Source organism: Molothrus ater, chromosome 2, assembly GCF_012460135.2.
Source record: "Molothrus ater isolate BHLD 08-10-18 breed brown headed cowbird chromosome 2, BPBGC_Mater_1.1, whole genome shotgun sequence".
Taxonomy (NCBI): Eukaryota; Metazoa; Chordata; class Aves; order Passeriformes; family Icteridae; genus Molothrus; species Molothrus ater.
In genome coordinates, this window is record NC_050479.2 from 111608686 (window position 1) to 111629539 (window position 20854).

Below are 20854 nucleotides of genomic sequence, written 5' to 3' on the forward strand. Positions count from 1 at the left end.
GCTCCAGGCAGCTCTCCAAAATGCAGTTTATACCATCCAAGAGGTTACAGCAGTCCAGGGTGGTGGGCGACAGAGCCTGTGCCTACAGCTGTCAGCTCCAGCTGCAGGCAGGCCTGGAGACCCTTTGGTTTAGGTTACAATGGATTATATACTTTTCTTTGCTGAGCATCTTAATACAGTAGAACCAATCTATACCTTAACTATTATCTATAGCCTATCATAACTACTATAATTACCATATTCATGTTACTGTTCTCCAATCACTAAAGGTCAGTGCATTACAGTTTAAGCTAGAAGCTGTTTTTCAGTTTTCTTGCAGTGGAAAATTCTGAGACTTTTTTTCTACTTGCAACTTTGCTGACTTGTTTGCCTGTGCTATCTTCTTGCTTGGTAAAAACATCATCTTGTTTGAGGTGGGTTTATCCTTTGCTCTAAGCCATAAAAACCCCTTCTAACTAACACACCCTTTGCCTTCTTGGTTAGCCAGTCAGACTGGCTCAGCAATTCTTTTCTTCTATATGAAAACTTGCTTCCATCTCTATTCCTTCATCAGACTCTACATTTAAAAATCTTTCTGCCAAGCATACAAATCTGTGAGACTTTCTTGTCAAACTTTCATCCTTCCCAACAGCCTGGACACAGCACCGTGACCGCAGCCCACCAGGAGCACTCACCGGTCCTCTGGATGGACACAGTGGCGATCTCCACGCTCTTCTCCTGGATCTTCTGCCACGAGCCGTCCGCCCCTCTCACCCACTCGCTCACGAGGCAGCGGTAGGCCCCGCTGTCCGCGGAGGAGGCCTGGGACACGGAGAGCCGGTACGTGTCGTTGGCTCCCGTGTCCAGGCGGATGTCCCCGCTGCGGTAGCGCTCCTCGTAGCCGGGGCCCGGCTGGAACTTGCCCTCGTGAGTCAAAGACAGGACGTCCCGCCAAGAGGAGCCGCTCCTGACCTGCCAGGTGACGTGCAGGTGAGTGTGCTCTGGGGAGGTGGTGGTGGCTGAGCAGCGCAGCTTGAAGGAGTCACCCTCAGACAGCCGGAGAGATGTCGAGGAACGAGCTTTGGAACCGCTCACGGACAAGCCGTCGGAAATCACTATTAGGGGGAAAAAAAAACCCCAAACGATACAAGCATCACAAAACAATCAAGTAGAGAACACCCACGGCGAGCTGTTCAGATGTGAGGCAATAAAACCACCACAGAGCAACACCTTGCCAATCATTCCTTCTCCCACACATACATATATTCCAGGAAGAAGGAAATTCAGCTGAAAAAGCACTAAAGGAAGTGCTCTGCTTTAAACAAGACAAGACAAGAATTCATTTATCCTTCCACTCACTTTAGTTTCTCATCCAAACATCATCTTTTTGACTATTCCCATACAAAACTAATCTTGATATTCATGTGAATAAAAAATAAGATATGGGAAAAGAAATAGTGTCCAAATTTAATACTGAAAAATGCTAAGTGATAGAGCAAAGCTAGGACAAGACTGTAGTATCAACATGCTATAAAAGAGAAAAGGAAGATTACCTCCTTCATACAGAGAGATCCCTAAATGACACTAAAACTGAGAGAGAAGGCAGCCTGTGGTTTTTACCTGAATGTAGCTTCTCTACCAAGAGGATTAGGGACATGAAATATTTGCAGACATCTTCAGAAAACCCACCACTTAGTGTTTTATTTACATATTTACTAGACAGAAAAAAAAGTGGTGTTTATAGTAAACAGCCTCTCTTCACTTCTTCACCTCACTTGCCTTTGCTATCATATTTCCCAATTTTAAATTCTGGCTTTAGGAGAATTACAGAGCAATAAGAAGAAGAAAAGAAACAAAAAATCACAATGATCATAAACAACAGAAAATCAACATTCTTAAGGGTACATCTATAATCAATATCAAAAACAAATTTAAAGCACACCTCACTCTTCAGAAATACCTTTCACTTGGACCTCTGCATCATAATTTCCCTGAACGGTGGCATCAGTGCTGGGCGTGGAACATTTGTATCTCCCTTGGTCAGCTGGCTGGATGTTCCTAATCACAAGTTCCACAGCATCGTTGCTGCTCCGTCTCAGTTTGATATCCCCGCGGCCCACGCGTTTTTGGTACTCCTCAGAGGTGAAGGTAGAATCCCAGGTACTCACTATCCGCACGAAGTCAGTGTCCCGGGAGAACTCCCAGTCAAAGTTCTGCTCGCTGGGGCCGTCATAGTCGCTAACGCTGCACGGGATCGCCACCTCCGTGCCCACCACTCGAATGAGGGGACCTTTGGGCACTCTCACAATGCGCCCTCTGCAGAAAGCTGGGCAGGAGAATGGAGAATAGGGCACAGTTAAGGATAGGCTTCAACCAGGAAAACACCAAAAATTAAACATGCCAAGTTGGGCCTCCCACTCTGCAGAAAGCAAGAGCTAGTAAGAGCAATATTCCCATTAACATTTCAACTCACTGAAGAAGGAGCCTCTAAACACACCATTTTTAGTGTGGGCAATTTTTTTTTTGCTGCTTATTTAATACCACATGAGGCAACAAAATACTAACTGAGAGAAAACTGTAAAGAGAAAAAAAAAAAAGAAGAGAATTAGCCATAGATCCAATGGATAACAGTTTCTCTACAAGGCAAGTGGTACGTAAGATGTCTATACAACACTAATAAGTGGTTTTCATTACTACAATGAGGGCATAATCTAATCAGGAATTTTTATAAGACTTCTGCTGATACCACAAGAGAGTCTGAAGTAGTAAATTAATTCTCCCCTAGATTGAGGGCTATGAGAATTTTAAGGTGACGTTCTCCCAAAATGAGTATAGTCACAGCTGCCCTAAAGGGTCATGGCTTCTCAAACACAGGTGAGATTCCTTGCCCTTCAAATTGATTCAAAAGGAAGAACTGATTATAACGGACACAGTTTGCTTGAGTGGATTTCTGCAACCACAAGTTTGCTCTCTGGTGAAGGCCCAGAAGCTGGGAGCATGAGCAGAGCAGGCTGCCTCCAAAGCAGAGGAACACACAGTGCCCAGACTGTGTTTTCTGGGACCGCCTCACCAGAAGGAAAGGACAACAGCAGTTTTCTGCAGAAGCTGGCAAAGCAGAATGTTATGCTCCAGGCAGAAGTGTGAACCACTTAAACAAGCCAGAGGACCTGGCAGAGACACAGCAAGAGACTCTTCTGGTTGATTTGGCTCTGTAGTCCAGAGAATAACCCCAGCAGCTGCACATGGATTTTGGCAGGTCCTTACTTCTCCAAAGAGCAAACTGCTTTGATTCATAGTTCCAACCAGAGAAATCTCTTAAAAGATGAGTACTACTAAATTCAGCCTCCAAACACAAACAGCTTACTGCATCCCACCACATCCATATCCATAGCAAAATATTTTAACAGCCAGGTAGAACAGAAGCCAGAACACTGAAAGACAGTTCTTGATACAACCAAGAAGACATCTAACAACAACAAAAGCAATTGGACCAAAAAATTGGTCTGAGATACTGCAGAGGAAAAGACAAATTTAAACAAACAACCCCCCAACACACAGAGTACAGTATTCCACATCTGCTACAATTCACCAAGTCCATGGGGAAAGCCACCAGCTAGTGACACAAACACCAATATAATTGCTGAGCCTTTCCCTCCTATCACTCTGCACATCTTCTTGCTGTAGATTAGGACTCCACTTGCTGGCTTAGGCTCATCATGCCAATGGGTGTCCAAGTGTGGGCAAAAGAGTCTTGTGAACAGAAACCCCCACTGGGGAACCTGCTATAAAGCACAGCTTGCCCACTCCAGAGCAGTGTGGAGAAGGATGTGTTAAAGAATAACATTTCTGTGGGCATTTAAAAACTACACAAGCAGCTGTACACACTTAGCATGACTGCAAGAGAAAAAGTGTGATTTTATCTGCAGTTATAGTTCAGCAAACAGTTGAACCAAAGACTAAAACTGCCCCGTTCAGAACTCTAACCATGCTCTTTGCTTTGCAGGCTGTTCACGTGTACCGGCTCAGTCATAATTGTCCAATTTCCTCACTGCCATGACCTTCTGTATTCAACATTAGTACTTCATTAAACTTATTTGTAATGCAGACTGGGGTTAATCTCCTACCCCTTCTATCCCTCCCAGAAGACTGTTTTTATATACCTGATCAAGTGATTGACTAGTCCTAATAAGGAAGCTGGACTTTGCTGCACCATTCACATGTGCATTGGAGAGGAAAACCTCCACTGACAATGTACTGTTCCACAGACAGATGTCTTCAAGGACACATCTCCTAACCCAAGCACCATGCTAAAATCCTAAAATCATCCACAGAGAAAAACAATCAACAAAAAATAAAGCAAGCTACAGGGCTCTGATATACTTCCTCACAAAGTCTTAAGTTGCATTCAATCCTTCAACTTATCCTCTTACAGAAAGCAGTAACAGCAGCAGGTAAGCTTTAAAGCCTGACAGCCAAACCAGCTTCCAGCAAACCACTGTGAGAAGTCAGCTCAGGATCCCGACTGAGGGCACTCTTCAAGCACTGACATCTCTCTAGAAAATACTCTCTGGTGACACTAAAACAAGCAGACAACACTGTTCTGCATGTGTCTTCAGCTGCAGACCCACATACCCTGCACTGCACTAATCCAATCTAGAGGTGACAAAGGCATGACTAATGTGGCAAGGGCTGGACATTTGTGTTTGAGATTAGCACCGACAGCTCAGTTTCTCTTCTTCCAAGGTCACTAAAGACCCTTTGACACTAAATGAAGGTAGGGGGTGATTAGCACCTTCCTATGAAAAGGCAAACCAAAGTGAAAGACAGGAGCACAGGGAGTCCTCACCAGATCCGTAAAGCCATGACTATCCCCCTCCCCACAGCACAGTCTCACAAGCAATTCCTGCTTAACCCAGGGCTGGAAGGAAGGCAGTGGAACAGACTGCAGGAGAGAAGAGGAATGAGGTGTAACAGAATTTTATACTTTCCAAACAATAGTATTTATTATTGCCAAGATAAATCAGGATTCTGGTAAGGCAGGAGCAGAGGCAACATCACCAAGATTGAGAACTTCCTGCAGAGCAGCTGCTCTGCCCTTCCCACAGTGAGGAGGAGTGTGCACAGGACAGGCACTCCAAGGGTAAGCTGCATTTCTAAGTGACCCAGCAGGCTGGGAATTCAAGGTTCTGCCTTTGGTCCTGCAGCAAGGCTATGCCTAGAGACTAAACAAGCTGTCCTTTGCCGTGCATTAGGGATTAACATTTCATGTAACTGTGGCAGAAGTAGCTACAAACACTGATCTTGGCAAAAGGTGAGCTCCATATTACTCTGGCAGATAAGTGAGGAGCTTTTGCAAATATTTTATTCTTACAGAGTCTTGTGTTAATTACATACACCCCCTCATCTTCCCAGAGCAATCATGATACAAGAGCTCAAAACTATGAAAATTTGTTGGAAACATTTATTTTTCATGACACCAAATATATTTCACTGTTAATATAAAGTGACAGGTTCTTGATGAATTCATCTGAATCCCATTTAACTATAGAAACAGATGGAGGAAGACAAAACAATGTATACACTAGTGACAGAAAACAAGAGAACTTTGACAAATCTGTATTTCTCAGTATCACTGATCCCACCAAAGATGTGAATTTAGTGAGAACTCAGTAATTGGATCTGAGTTGGTGTTGGACATTAAATTTTCAAAAGTCCAAGGTTAACTGTTAAATACAAAACTTTATTTTTATTGTGTTACCAGTCCACCAGACAAAATTGCAAAGAACTGTTTTCCAAAACAAAAGGTAATGGAGTCCCTGCAAGGAGGACAGCACACAAACACAAGGCATGGGGACATACTCCTTGGGTTTGTGAAACAGGCGACAGCACTACCAGGCAACACTAGTCCTTTTGCAGGGTTGGGCCAGAAACAAATGTAAGACAACCACAGAGCCCTCGTGGGTATTTGTCAAGCACTTGATTAGAGGATTCTCCCATGGGAATGCATGAAATACTTCACCAGAAACATGGACTAAGTGTGGCTCAAGGTAGAATAACAATACAGAGGGGTCTACCATATTAGTAAGACAGGGGCATGACAGTTCAGACATAGCCAAGGCAGCTTTGAGATAGTATTTTTTCCCTAGCAATGGTTTATAAATTTGACCCACCACCCAGATGCACCATCACCCTGCTGGCATTAAATGAAATCCTTCCAAAAGGAGAACAAGGAAAGCAGATGATTGAATAGATGGGTTGTGAAGTTAATCTGAGTATAAATAGTAACCTGTCATTTTTAGGATAACCAAGAAAACAAGGCAGCAAAATTGTGCAGGACCTACAGAACAGGTAGATGTTTAAACTCTCAACAAGCTACAAAACTCCAGGAAAGGGCTGGTTAAGGATTTCCCCTTGCATTGGGGACATTTGGAAAGTCTTCTAGGAGCTTCATTTTCATATACGTTTTGCATCTACGTATCACTTACGAAAGGACAAGATGAAAAGTAATCTGTGGAGCCGTCCACAAGAACGTATTATTGTTGCAAAGAGCACACTTGTGCTTCAGCACTCTCTTTCACAAGGTGCTTCCTCCAGCCTGCACTAGACAGCTCTCTCTAATAAGAAAACATGTTCTCGTAGCAGCCTGGAGAAGGAGGTCGCCTCCACATCCGCCAGCTGAAGGAAAATACAATCTGACATGCAGTAGGAAGCCAATTAAAGTCAAAAAAGTAAGAGCTAACGAATGAGTAAATTGGCTCAGACTAAGCACTCGAGCCTCTGCATCAGAAAGACTTGGAACACACAGTCCAGCTCCTCAACCAAGGCAGTCACAGGAGACACAGCGACAACTTTGCTGACGCCTTTCATCTCAAAAGAGCTTTCCGAACAAAAGGTTGTTTCATTTGCCAACTGAACATTACCATGTCTGGGAAGGAAATACCCAGCAGCCCTTTCAAATTCACAACAGTTTATGACAGGGAAAAAAATACTGCAGCCAACTTTGCAAATGGTGGTAACGATCCTCCCTCCCTGAACTCCTCCATCTATTTCCAGTCGAAGCAACACTCGCTGCAGCACTGGGGGAGTGAGTGAACTGAGTGGGGGCAGCCCCTCTTGTGCCACACTGGAGTGTGAGCAATGGAGCTCCTACCATTAAAGCTATTTCTAGCAAAATCCCAAACCTCTCACTTCTGTACTGAACTGCTTAACTACAGCATTCGGGATGTGTAAAGCCATTTTCCAAACTGAAGAAAAAAAGTTATTTTTGCTAATTTTTTTTTTTTAGCCCACCAGAGTCACGTCCACTCAAATACTCTTCCTCCATTTTCAAAAAAGAAATTATCAGGCTCCTGATGGAAAGCATTCAGCAACTTTCCCTAGCGAGCAGGCAGGTGAAGGGACAGGCAGCATGCCACACATTCACAGCCTCTCCTCTTGGGAAGGAGAGCCAAAGCATATCAACACAGGAGATGATAATCCTTATCTCCAATCTGCCCCTCTTCCCCTTGCCTATCCTCCCAGCTTCAATTACAATCAGGCAGCTACACATCAAGAATGTCATCAGTGACTACCCGGGAGAGAAAGAACAAGTTATACCAAACACGCCTACAATGCCTGAAAATCTTTCAAAACTTTCAATAATTGTTACAGCAATTTTTTTTAAAATATATAATTAACATGATTTTCCTAGAAGAGGCACATTTAAACAAACATTTTACTTTGGTATTTCCTCCACTTTTTAAATGCAGTCAATTAAATTTTCTACGCTACACTGTGTAGTCTGAGAGGAAAAATCAGAGATTAAGCAGAAAAGAAAAGTTCTTGAAGAACCAGAAAGGCAGCTAACTATCAAAATTTCCATATTAGTTTCAAAAAGAGAAGGAAAAAACCAAAACTAAGTGAGATCCCTTACCATTCCTGCTTAACACATGACATTATCATACCCTTCTTTCCAGTGCAGACACACACACAGCAGGGATTGGGAAGTATGCTAAATTATGTGGTAGGCTATTCCTATTCTTTCCAAATAACCAAATTCAGATTGCCTTAACCAGCAGAAGCAACCCAGACTTTACAACTGGCCAGCCTTCACAGGGAAGAAACAAGGGGCTCCTTTAAAAAAAAAACCAAATTTGGTTCTTTATGTCAAAGCTGTAATCACCACAGTAGCCTGGGATCATTGGAGGCACACAGAGCTCCCTCCAAACCTTGTAAGAAAACAGTCGTGTTACACCTCTCTGACTGTAGAACTGCCTTACCTAAAAAAAGTCTGATAGATTTTTATGGCTTGAAAGATCTGCAGCCTATCATCTGAAGATATCAGAGAAGAGCAAATGAAAGAGTCCGTGAGAGAGACATTTACATTGTTCTTTCCCAGGCGGCTAGGATTCTTTTTTTAGATAATGTAGAGCTCTTATCAAAAGGAATTAGCCTGGGTGTAATTGCTTAAAACCCATTATCTCTATCAGGATGAAGAAACGCATACTGCATCTTAAGTGGAGCCTCAGAAATGCTATCAAACTGCAAGGCTGCTGGATTGCTGTTATCTCCATACCATCTGAGATCTCAGAAAAACCACATCTCCAGCACAGGGTGAAAAAGCAAGTACCTTCCCAGCTGAACTCCATGTACACCACGTGGACTAACATGAAAGCACAAGTGTTAATTTTGCAGCACAGGAACAACCTGCTTTCTTCACCACTCATCCATCCCCTCACCCACTGCCACTCCAAGCCATGGGATTACGAAAGCACCTGAACAAACCATGAGGCTTTCACTAGGGCACAGTTCTCAGTTATGACAGAAACACAGAATGGCTTGCGTTGGAATGGACTTTTAAAGATCATCTAGTTCCAACACCCTGTCATGGGCAGGGACGTGTTACACTAGACCAAGGTGCTGGAAGTTTCAGCCAACCTGACCTTGAACATTTCAAATAATGGGGCATCCACAGCTTTTCTGGGCAACCTGCTCCAGTGTCTTTCCACCCTCATCATAAAGAATTTCTTCTTAATATCCAGTCAAAATCTGCCCTCTTTCAGTTTAAAGCCATTATCCCTTGTCTTGTCACTACATGCCTTGGTCAAATGTCTCTCTCCATCCTTTTTACAAGCCCCTTGAAGTACTGAAAGGCCATAGTATGATCTCCCTGGAGTCTTCTCTTCTCCAGACTTAACATCGGCCTTTCTCCATAGGAAAGAAGTTCAGCCCTGACAGTAGTCAGAAGATCTTACTGTCCAAAAAAACAGGGACGGTAAGAGAACAACACTTCACCATATGAAACACACTGTATCATTGCACATAGTCAGCAGTTCATCTGCTCACTGCCCAAAAAGATTCACTTTGGAAAAACATCACTGAACCATCTCACAAAAATGAAAGCCACCTTCTGTCTCACAAAAATCAAAGTCACCTTCTGTCTCTCTCCCAAGGCAGCTGCAACAGGTAGCATTGTCTCTCCTGCCATCTCAGACTTTTGGCAATGAAGCACTGGTCACCTGTACCAGTTCCTCTCCTCTGAAGACAAGCAGACTGGCATCTTTCACTCCAGCACATCACCCATCTCAATCCTGGGCCAAAACAAGCTACAGGAATTTGCTGCAAGTGTTTCTGTGGATTACCCATGCTACAGTACAAGGAGAAGAGACCAGTAAACTGCAGTGGAAACTGTAAGGCAGAAACCAGGTGCATGTGCAGGTAGAGTTTAAAACACTATCACTGGCTGCAGACAGCACAGATCCCTTTGTACGCCACTAATTCCTGGCCATGGGGAGAGGTTTGCTACGGGAAGGTAGACCAAGGCATATGGCAGGCAGAAGAGAAAGCAGAAGCCATACAAACCTTTCCCAAGTGTGCAAAACAGGAGGCTACCTTGTAAAACAGAGCAGCTCTTGGCAGGCAGAGAACTGTGGTACCACTGGTCCAAAAAAAAAAAAAAAAAAAAAAACCAAAAAGCCCAAGAAAAACCCCAAAAAACCAAAAAAGCCCAAAAAAACGCAGCACCAAACCATCTAGCAGGCAAAGATAACACTAAAGATCATGTTTTAGCTTCCCTGGATGTCGAACAACTCCATCACATACAATCTCTATTCCCTTTCCCTATCACTGACTGACAGTTAAAGATAAAAAGCTGTATCTAAGAACTACTTCTGACAACTCTCTAAAATGCATCTGGGAGTGAAAAAGAAAGGGGATAGGAAAAAAACCCCATGAAATGCCAGAATTAACATGCCACTTATTCCTGGATCTCACCTGACAAACCTGTCCCTGCTAATGGCCTTCACTTACTGTCCTCCAAATTGTCTCCATTTCTATCCTGCTCTGACGGAGCAGCCCATTTAGGTTACCTGGTGACATCTGACCCAAAAAGTCCAGGGATTCTGGAAGTGGTATTTAGACTGCCACACAAGACAGGTGATTTTCTGTTGTTCTTCCTCAGAAGCAATTTGTGTTGCAGAGGAGAAGTTCAATATGTTGCATTCTAAAGAAAACAGTTGACAAAGCAGTAAAGCCCACAAGTCAAGGCTTAAGAGCATAGTTAGAAACCAGGCTGCAAATATTTCCAGAAATGCTGTATCTACAGTATCTTCACATTTCCTTCAGTGGGGAGGAAAGACACAGGTTAACAAATACCTACTACTAATGGCAACTTGAGCAAGAGAAGTATTTTTTAAAAGTCCCCAAACTGGAATATACAGAATTAAAATCAGTGCTGCTCCGCAACATCATTAACTTGCACTTATCTCTTATCTTAAATCTTTCCCAAAGCAGTTGGAACTGAGCAGAGCAGTCCAAATCCATTTGTTCTATACTGCAATTTCCTTTGGGCAGAGACAAACTATTTTCTTTGCTCTGTGTGGAATGCAGCACACCACTAGGATTAAACAGAACTTTTGGGAGATTTAACTGGAGTAAACAATCGAAATAGATAATTTCTAAATCTGCATCTACATTAACTAAAAATCATACATTGAGTGAAAATCCAATGAAGACAAAAAAAATCTAAATCCTAGAAAGATCACATTAAAACTCTATAAGCTACTATGTTTTTTACCAACATATCTTACAACAGGACATAGCTCATAACAGAGCTGATAAAGCTGGAAAGCTAAGAAAAAGCATTTGTCAAAAGACTTTTTAAAAAGCTGCATGAATAGCAATATCCATGTGTTTCACAAGTCTCTAAAATATATATAGTATATGAATTACAAAGGAAATCCTGAAACACTCCCTTCTCTCCTTAAAATAATTTCCATTATCATCACTCTCTTTTTCTCCTAAAGCAGAAAGCATTGATTTTTATTAGCATGAAGTAATCATTTGTTTTCCAAGTCATCTTTAATGCTAGGTAATATACAAAAAAAAAAAAAACCTTTAAAAATGCTAACAAATACAAGAAACGCTGAAACCAATGGAAAGTCTCTTACTTTTCATTAACAATTACACTAAAACCAAAAAAGCAAAGCAAGAAAAAGCACAAACAGATGTTTGGAGGTTTTCTGGGTTTGTTTTTTTTTTTTTTGGGGGGGGGAGGCGTTCTTGAGTGATTGTTTTGCCTTGTTTTTAGATGTGAGCTTTTTATTTTGTGTTTGGGATGAAGGGGGGACAGGCTGCAGGAGGTTTTTGTTGTTGGTTTTTTATGTTCTTTACCTGGTTAAATTTCATGGCATTTGTCCACTGCAATTTAACCCAACACCCCACTCACACCAGACAAGGTCCTCTCTAAAGCCAAGTTAAATCCAAAGGGGGTGTGGAAATGAAATTTAAAAAGTCAAATACTTTCATAATCCAGATATTACTTATCTTCACCTCCCCAAGAATTATGTTGGGGTTCACTTCAAATCTCCACACCAGGCACTCGTTTCCTAACAAGTGTTTCACTGGATGAGCAAAGGCATCCTGGAGGCTTCAGCAAAAGCAGCAACAGAGGCCCATCACAGAAGTGAGCAGCCACACCACCAAATGACACAACACACACACACACTTGGGCTCCCAGACTCTCCACCTGGGATCCTGAAGGGCAGCTTCACTCTGCCTGCATCTGCTGCTGTGAGAGATTATGGCACGAGGTGGCTGGGCAGCCAGGCTGCTGGAACGGCTGAACAAGGCAGCATATGGCACTGGCCCACCTTGGCTCCACGCTTGACAACTGATTTGCAGCCACAGGAGCCAGTGGGGGGATGGAGCTCAGTGTTTTAGAGCAATCCTTTTTGCCTGTAATTTAATTTTCTAACGGTCTCATCTTCACCGTAAATAATCTCCAAGCAAGCAGCCACATTAAAAATGCCAACAGCAGATGCACACAGAATGAGTGTTATGGCATGGAAATCAGTTCCTGTGCCTTGTAGGACTGTGGAGGTAAGTGCAGTAGCACAGCTTTTGCCAGGTCCTTTTGCAGCAGATCTTCTTGGACAGATTAACCAACTAGACCAAATTAAAAAGCTAGGAACAGATTACAGGCATTCCTGGTTTCAAGCTTAGTGCTCACTGCATCACAGTTTCTTTACATAAAGATGAATGCAAAGAGCCAGGCAAAGATGACATAAGCCAAGAGAGAACAGTTACCTAACTTGTGCTCCAGCAACTGGTGCCCCCAGAGGACTTCACCTGGGCCCCTACACAGCCACCACATCCATACTGCTGCCTGAAACCTGGAAAACCGGAGGCCAGTGTTTTCCAAGCCCTTCTCTCAAAGCCTACAGATCCAATTAGCACCCAAAAGCCAATTTCAGGTCATGCAGAGCAACAGTGTTTAGTATGTTAATCTCTGTGGAGCCTGCATGGTGTTTTTCTCCTGGACAACAAGGAATTGCACGCATGCGTGCACACAGAGTATGATTTGAGAGACATCAGGGCTCTTCCTCCTTTAAGACAAGATTTACATAACTAATTCTGTAATTGAGAACAGGACTGGAAGGTATTTACACTGCTTGATGCTGCTGAGCTTTTCTTATTTGCTATGGGAGAGACAGTAAGAGACTCTCTTGCCCCAGAAAAGATAGGTAGTCTCATCTGTAGCATTAAAAAAAAAAAAAAGGAGACCCATGAAATTACCCATTTCAGGAAGAGATATTTTCCATTACAGAATCATTTCTCTCTTCCAAAGCAGAGGGTCAGTGGTTCAGTGGGAACAAGGGAAGAAAAGAGGTCTGGATAAGAAAAAAGATGAGAGGTCAGGGACATAAAACAACATCTAGAAGGCACACAGGGATTCCAGTCAAGGTCTCTGTGCAACCCCCACGCAGACTGTTAAATAAAATTACCCCCAGATGGGTCTGCAAAACAGCTGGCTTTGAAAACAGGCATGCCACAGCACTCTTCATTATTTGAAAGGGACAAATACCAACACAAGACAGTTCTGGAAACACAGGAAAAAAGCATTCAAATCAATATTGCTTGTTTCATTAAGACTCCTGAAAATTCAGAATAAAGTTTTAGGTTAGTAGATGGAACTCAAGATGGCCTCCTTATTTACTTCACTAATATTTAAACAGAAAAAAAAAAATCTGCATTGCAAAGAAAAATAAGACTACCACAACTATCTACTTTGGCACTAGCACAGTCTTAAAAAACAGAAAAGGCTGCAGAGGGGAGCTGATGCTAAGCCCCCAAAAATCATACTGCGTCTTTGGGAGGTGGCAGTGTACCAAAAATCCAAGACACCTGAAGCACAGCAGATATGCTCCTGGAGTGACACTTCTGGGTCAGTTACATCCCAAGGAATACTCAGATTGCTTCCCAGGAAAAAGCAAAGTGCAGAAACGGGAGCTCACCTCAGAAATTCAGTCCTCGACAACCAAAATGATAATGAAGGTGCAATCTGTGTGCTCATAAAAGATGCTTAAAGGACTGCTCACATTTGAACTTCAGTCTTCCCTAAATCACAAGTGTGAGCTAAAGCCATAAACACATGTGTGGCCAGGATTTGAAATCCACCCACACTTCGCAGCATCACTTATGCCTGCTCAACAAATTTAACAGCCAAAACTTCCAAAAAAGCATGCAAGACTCAAAAATTTCCTGGCATTCAGTGCCTCCAAGGGCTTGAAGGCAAATTAGCTGTGTAATTAGCTGTCTGTGGCCCTGAATCCTACCTCTAGAAAGCTGTTCTCACACGTGAAAGGAAACAGTATTGCATGTGGCTGCTGTTTAATTTCCTGGAAGATTAATTTTACTGGACAGAAGAAGAGGCTTTCTGGAACAGGTGGGCAGGTATGTGCATGTGGGCAACTCAAAAGAGATCCAGAAACCAGCAAAGCATTGAGCAAGCACCTGGTGAAATTCCACTCCAAATTACCCAATCCTGGAGAAAAACAAACATTTCTACTTGTGACTTATAGAGTAAGCCAAAAAAAAAAAAAAAAAAGAAAAAAGAAGCACTCTGCTCTTGTGCGACCAAAGCTAGGTAGTTCTTGAAATGAAAAGGTTCAATTATCAAAAATGCCTGAGCATTAATCTCCTGGGGAACCAAGCCTCCTTTCTAAAGTTCCAGGCTCACAGTCCCAAGCCTTCTATCACCTGTGAAAACCCTGCCCTGAATTGAATGCAGGCACTTTGTTACCTCCAGTAGCAGAACAGCAAGGTTCATCAATTCAGCACCTGGCCAAAGAAGACCAGCAGTCATTTCATGTTCCCCATCACAAATTTAAAGTCTTTTCTCCCTTTAGATTATACGCCAGTAAGTTATCTCTGTTATCTGCTTTGATTAACTTGCAGCATTTGCTGCAGTATCTACTTTTGCCTCAACAATCAATCCTGAACAGCCTCCCTGGTACACACAGGGACAGGTAGCACTGCAGAATGTCACACACATTTAAGCTTCTGGGGAGAATTTGATGCCATTAGACATGCGAAAACCCACATGTAATAAAAGACTATCACAGCATAGCATCATTTGGAGCCTTAGCAAAGTCTGGGATTCAGCCTTTAGCTACCACTTTCACTTAAGCATGCCCAAATATACATCTCAAAATGCTTCCTGCTATTTCTCTCCTAAGTAGATACTTTGCTGCTGTCATTGGCATGCTATGCATTGGACAGTCAAGTCAACACCAGAGGTGATGAAAGAGAAAGGTAACACAATAAGATTATCTAATAGGTGCCAACACCCAGAACATTTCAGAAACCAGCTTCAGAGGTAGCCAAATGCAACACCCATGAGCCAGCAAATACTTGGGGGAATTAGCCAAGGTTAAGCACATTAAGGTGAGGTTGGACGGAGCTCTGAGCAACCTGGTTCAGTGGCAAGTGTTCCTCTCCATGGCAGGTGTCTCGATTTTGCATGGGACCAAAACCACGACAGCAGGGGGGTTGGAACTAGATAATCTGTAAGGTCCCTTCCAACCTAAACCATCCTATGATTCTATGAGGATACCACCTCTAATTTAGGAAGCTTCCAAGCTACATATGATCATTAAATAGTACACTAGGATAGTAATATCTTCACTCTACCCTAGGCTTCCACTCATGGCCACTGTCAGAGGCAAGACCTGAGGCTAAATAGGTGTTTGGTGTCAGCCTTCCCCTCTCTTCCACAGCCTCAGGAAGCAGGAGCTTGGAGGCACTGCCCTTTTATCACTGCTGCTCCTCAGTGGAACCCAGGCTGGTGACTAGGCCGGGCCCAGCAGTGAGAACAGAGACAAAAAAAGGAGTGAAAGAACACAGAATTTTCAAGTAACTCCAAAATCAGAAGTGAGGGAATCCTTTTGAGCATGAAACAAGAGTGAGAGGCGTGTAGAGAACCAACATGACATTAAAATAGCAGGAGGAGGAGAATACATTTTTTGAAAGACACCCAGAGGGAAAACGCTTAATTGTTTCTTTTCTGCTCCAGTCTCCATGCAGAACTATTCTAGGTTACACTATTTAACAAGACAACCTATGCACAAAATAAGTAGCTGTTAATATTTGGGTGAAGCTTGGGATATGCTGAAATTATTCTGTAACTAACACTTATAATCAGCTCACATTGAAACAGACAGCAGATTGCATGCACCCCAGGCATCCTCACATTTGCTGCGCTGGAAAGAAGAGTTATGTCCCACAGTACATTGTTCAGCAGAACAAAAGACTCTGCATCCCAATGGACAGCACACCAGCCATTTTGTGGGTCCTGCACTGGCGCACACGTGCAGCACATCAACAACAGACAACACCTCCAGTACACATTGCAAAAGCAAAGTGCAGTGCTGACCAAGCCACAGAAGTCTCCACCAACCCCTGTGTTCATGCAAACAAAATTTTAATGTAACTTGAAATTATGTCTAGTGCAAACACAGTAGCTGTCTAACACCATAAGAACAGAAGGGGAAAGTACACCACCGATTTAGAAAAGTCAAGGGTGCTAAAATTCACCTGGAGAGCTGTAGATGGATTTGTCCACCAACACTGGCATTAGCAGTCCATGCTTCTAAAGCATGAGGGAAGAGCCTTGGTAGCAGCTTTTAAGTACCTTTGGGATTTCTAGAGAACAGGTGTGTCTCTGAATTGTCCCCTTCACTTGAGGGCAAAGAGCCCTTGGGTAACAAAGGATGCACTCACTGCACAGAGAGCCCATATTGCCCACAGGTACTTCTGACTGGGCCCAGAAAACCAAAGCATCAAACACTCCTGTCCAACGAGCAGAGCAAGCCCCTGACCCCTGAGCACATCCTGGAAGCCATGCCAAGCCAGAGACCTGCTCACCAGCCTTAGCACTAGAGACCCCAGGAACTGACACATCCCTCCCAGTGCAAGCACAAAACACAGACCCATATGTAAGAAAACAGAAATGTGACATGTATTTCTACCACATCAACCTAAACTGGAGAGGTGTTCATTTGGCACCTAAGCCCTTAACTCAGACTGTAAAAAAAAATTTAACTGAAAGCTTGATCCCATAAGCATTAACAACAACAAAAAACCCCCAAACAAACAAACAAAAAACCCAACTAAAAAAAACCCAAAATGACAAACAAGCAAACAAAAAAACCCAAATAAAAAGATAAAGTAAGAGACTGAATTCTGTGCAGCACTGAAAAGTTCTCCTTGCTCACATGCCTCATGATAACATCTGAAAAGATAGCGTTGTTTAAAAAGTCAGTGCTATATCTAAGCCCCCTTGGGCAAAAGAAAAAGAGTTATGCCTTCAGTAATGCTCAGAAAGAATCATGGTATACATGTACTCAGATTTCTCAATGGATGGTTTAAAAATAAAGTATCCTCCTCCCAGGTCTGCACCTAGCCATGTCCAATGTCAGCAATACATACCAATAAGCCTGACAAGCTTTTCATAAATAAATACAACAAAACTGTTTATTTCCCTTTTAATTTCTTCGCTCTTTATAAATTCACACTTTAAACCTTCTAAGTACTACTTACACACCGTGCTCAATTTTTATTTTACTACACCACATAACCAACTGGGTTGCTGTCTTGCTGGAATGACAGTCATAAGTCATGCTAACAGCACCACTATCCTATAGAAAACTTGTTTATTATTAGAGAGCAATCAGTATTACTACTGTTACAAGAAAATAATAAAGTGGCTAAAAGGCACTCCTGTTGCTAGTGAAGATCTAAATGAAGGTACACACAGAATTTACAGGGCTCTAGTTAACTATACAATTCTGCTCTCACCTCCTGCCTCCCCACTTAATTTTTCAGAAAAAAATAACAGGTTTTTAGATATTAATAATCTGAAGAGAATTTCCCAGGAGCTTAAACCTGTTCAAATCCACAACACCAAATTATGACATTTCAAAGTATTCAAGCAGAAGAGCACCTGCCTTAATGGAATGTAAGAGCAGCCTACAAATGCCTCCACTGTTTGTAGTTTTATAGCCTAAGCCTACCTGCAGTCAAAATGCAGGGCACAAAGCACACAGCTACATCATGTTTTGCCTTTCCCCAGACAAAACACAGATTATTTCAAGATCTTTATTCCTTTCACAAAGAATAAGCAAGCCTTGGACAAGGGATTGCCAGCAAGTCTTAAAGTACAGAAGTCCAGTGTGTCCCTAGATGGAAAAGTAGCAATCTTTGCCTTTATTGTAAAAGGATATCCTCTTTAGCAAAGAGAATTGTGTTTAAAAAAAATCTGTTTAATATTTGTGTAATTATCTTCCCTGGGCAGTTTTAAGGTATTCATATTTCTGCCTACCCTGCTCAAACTTCACTTTCATCTCTTAACAATTCAGTGCAAGAAATTCACTACCTGTCCATCACCTACAATTGCTCAGTACAATCAGTGAGTTTTCCCAGAATTCTCTGAGATCCTATTGAAAAAATCTCTCTACTGATGAAAAGAACCATCTTCATTAATCCACCTGGCAGATGCATTCTTCCCTTCTAATCATTATGTGAGTTTACAAATCTAACAAAGCTGTACTCACATCACATTATTCAGATTACAAATTCTCTGGGAAAAGAAAGCTCGTGGGCATGGTGCTGTAAATCATCAAAACCACTTCTTACTCCTAGCTGATACCCACTTTAAGAAAAGGTATGTACACAGCTGACTGCTAGAAAGCTGACTTTCAGGGATAGCCAGTTGACTGACCTGACCACAGGCATGGTCAGTCAACTGGCTATCCCTGAAACAAGCATCTGTTAAGCAGCACTACTCAATAATCAGAATATTTTCTGCAGGAAGGACACACATTTATACAGGGCAGCTCAAACTTTGAGTGAAGCCTACCCAGAGTATTGTAAGCCAAGGCTGTTAAGTTATCTGCAGAGAGCCTGAAACAACAGCAGAGGCAAAAGCTGCATCCTTGAATGTCAACACTAGAAGCCAATAACAAATTTAACATCACTACTGTGGATTGTTTCAGGATTTATGTATTTTTATGGAAATGCACAAGAGTTGAATGTTCAATTGCCATTATCACAGTCAGGTTAAGTCCATGAGGCAGTACTGGGGTTACAAGAAACATCCTGCAGAAAAAGCTTAAAATGAGGCTCCCTAGTTTCTGTCAGTAAAAGAGAACAGACTTTAACAACCTAACTTCACAAGCTCCTGCTAAGCCTGGATGTCAGTCAGTTAAATGTTTGTCCCTATTTCATCCTTAAATGCCAGAAATGTTAAAGGAAAAGGAAAGAAAACATTCAGAGAATCACAGAGTATCCCAGGTTGGAAGGGACCCATCAGGATCACCAAGTGCAACTCCTGGCCCTAGGCAGGACACCCCAAGGGTCACACCATGTGCCTGAGAGCAGTGTCCAAACACTTCTTGAGCTCTGTGAGTCTTGGTGCTGTGACCACAGCCCTGGGGAGCTGTTCCAGTGCCCAACCACCCTCTGGGTGAAAAACATTTTCCTGATATCCCACCTAAACCTCCCCTGACTCATCTTCCTGCATTCCCACGGGTCCTGTCACTGTCACCACAGAGCAGGTGCCTGCCTCTCCTCTTCCCCTCATCAGGATGTTGAAGACCACAACGAGGTCTCCCCTCAGTCTCCTCTTCTCCAGACTGAACAAAACAAGTGACTTCAGCTGCCCTTGTACAGCTTCCCCATCAGTCCCTTCATCATCTTCATAGCCCTAATTCCAATTAGTTTCCATCTCAACATAAAACATTTCTGTAACAATCAGAGGTAGATGGTGCTAAGGAGGGGGTATACAGAAATGGACAGTGGAATTTCTGTATGACCCCCACCATAAACTCAAATAATGTTCTGCCAACTAATCCATTTTTAGAGCTCATTTGGTTTTAAACTCCAGCTTTGTTATTACTTGGGACTTGTGACAGGAGCTTCCATGCAATGCATAACTCAGCATTCATATGGCAAAAATCATCAAAATTACAAGTCACAGAATAACTGTATGGAAGAGCAGCAGTATTTATGTAACCACAGTAATATAAGGCAATATTCTTTAGAGATCTTTCATTAGACCAGCTCACAGTAAGAAAAGATGGCATACATGTCCTTTTTCTGAAACAGATATAATAAGAAACTTCCCTGAAGTTTCAAAAGCACCAAGGTCCTAGAGAAAAAAAATATCTCTACTGCTATACCTTGCCTATCATTCTGCCTCAATGAGCTCAAACACAGCTCAGCTCACGTCCCACAGCCTCTCACAGTTCTGCCCATCACAAGTGCACACTCCAGTGCTTCTACTCACAGTGACTTCCCTGCAGAACAAAACACCCAAGATGACCTGACAAAATCCTTGCTGGCATTCACACTTCTTATGCTGCAAAGAAGACTATTTAGGTAGAAGTGGATTCAAATGGAAGAAAAAAAGGCAAAAGGTGACTTCATGCACAGAAACAGATGTTCTGAAAGAGGGCAAGAAAGAGATTCCACTCTCCTAAGAATGCCAACAATATATACCACCAGATGAGCAGAATTCTGTCCAAGTGCTATTCAGGTTTCCCAGCAGGTACTCACTGCTCTTCACCTACTTCAACAGAAAGCACACATGCCATCTTTTCCAAGGAAAAGCAGACCCTCCTCAGCACAGGCAGGCTAGTTAGGAGACAGTCTGAGGCTCCTGTGGCAGAGGCTGCTGAAGCAGACCCACAGGTGCCCTAAAGCTCCCACCAGCCTTCCAAGCTATGCTTACTGCATGAACCAGGCTTATCCAAGGAATGCCACAGCAGAACAAGAACAAAGGCAAGCCATGCTTGCTCCCCTCTGCACATCTTTAAAGAGTGTCCAAACCCAGCCTGACTTACCCAGACGCATCCCTCCCTCTGAAGATCTGCCTGAAACATGGTAAATGTATCAAGAGGAAATTTTATATCAAATTACAAGAAAAGGGTACATTAAATTGCCTGTGAGGAACTTAGAGATCCTGCAAAGACACAGAAACAATCATCAGACCATTTCCTGTCATCATCTGGTGCCATACATCCAGGACAATATAGAAGTCTTACAGGTAGGGCATTAA

The 20854-nt window shown here is 42.7% G+C and overlaps 1 protein-coding gene across 2 annotated transcripts in view; it reads right to left on the reverse strand.

Moving 5' to 3' along the window:
* PTGFRN (prostaglandin F2 receptor inhibitor) overlaps positions 1 to 20854 on the reverse strand; it is a 67322-nt gene that overhangs the window by 36626 nt on the left and 9842 nt on the right. Inside the window, exons 2-3 of one of the 2 annotated variants that reach the window (XM_036394151.2) lie at positions 1940 to 2305; positions 675 to 1094 (exon numbers count right to left, since the gene is read on the reverse strand). In XM_036394151.2, coding sequence (XP_036250044.1) covers positions 675 to 1094; positions 1940 to 2305 — 786 coding nt within the window. Of the gene's footprint in view, positions 1 to 674; positions 1095 to 1939; positions 2306 to 20854 lie in introns of those variants that run through there. The other variant, XM_054514117.1, reaches the window with a different exon arrangement.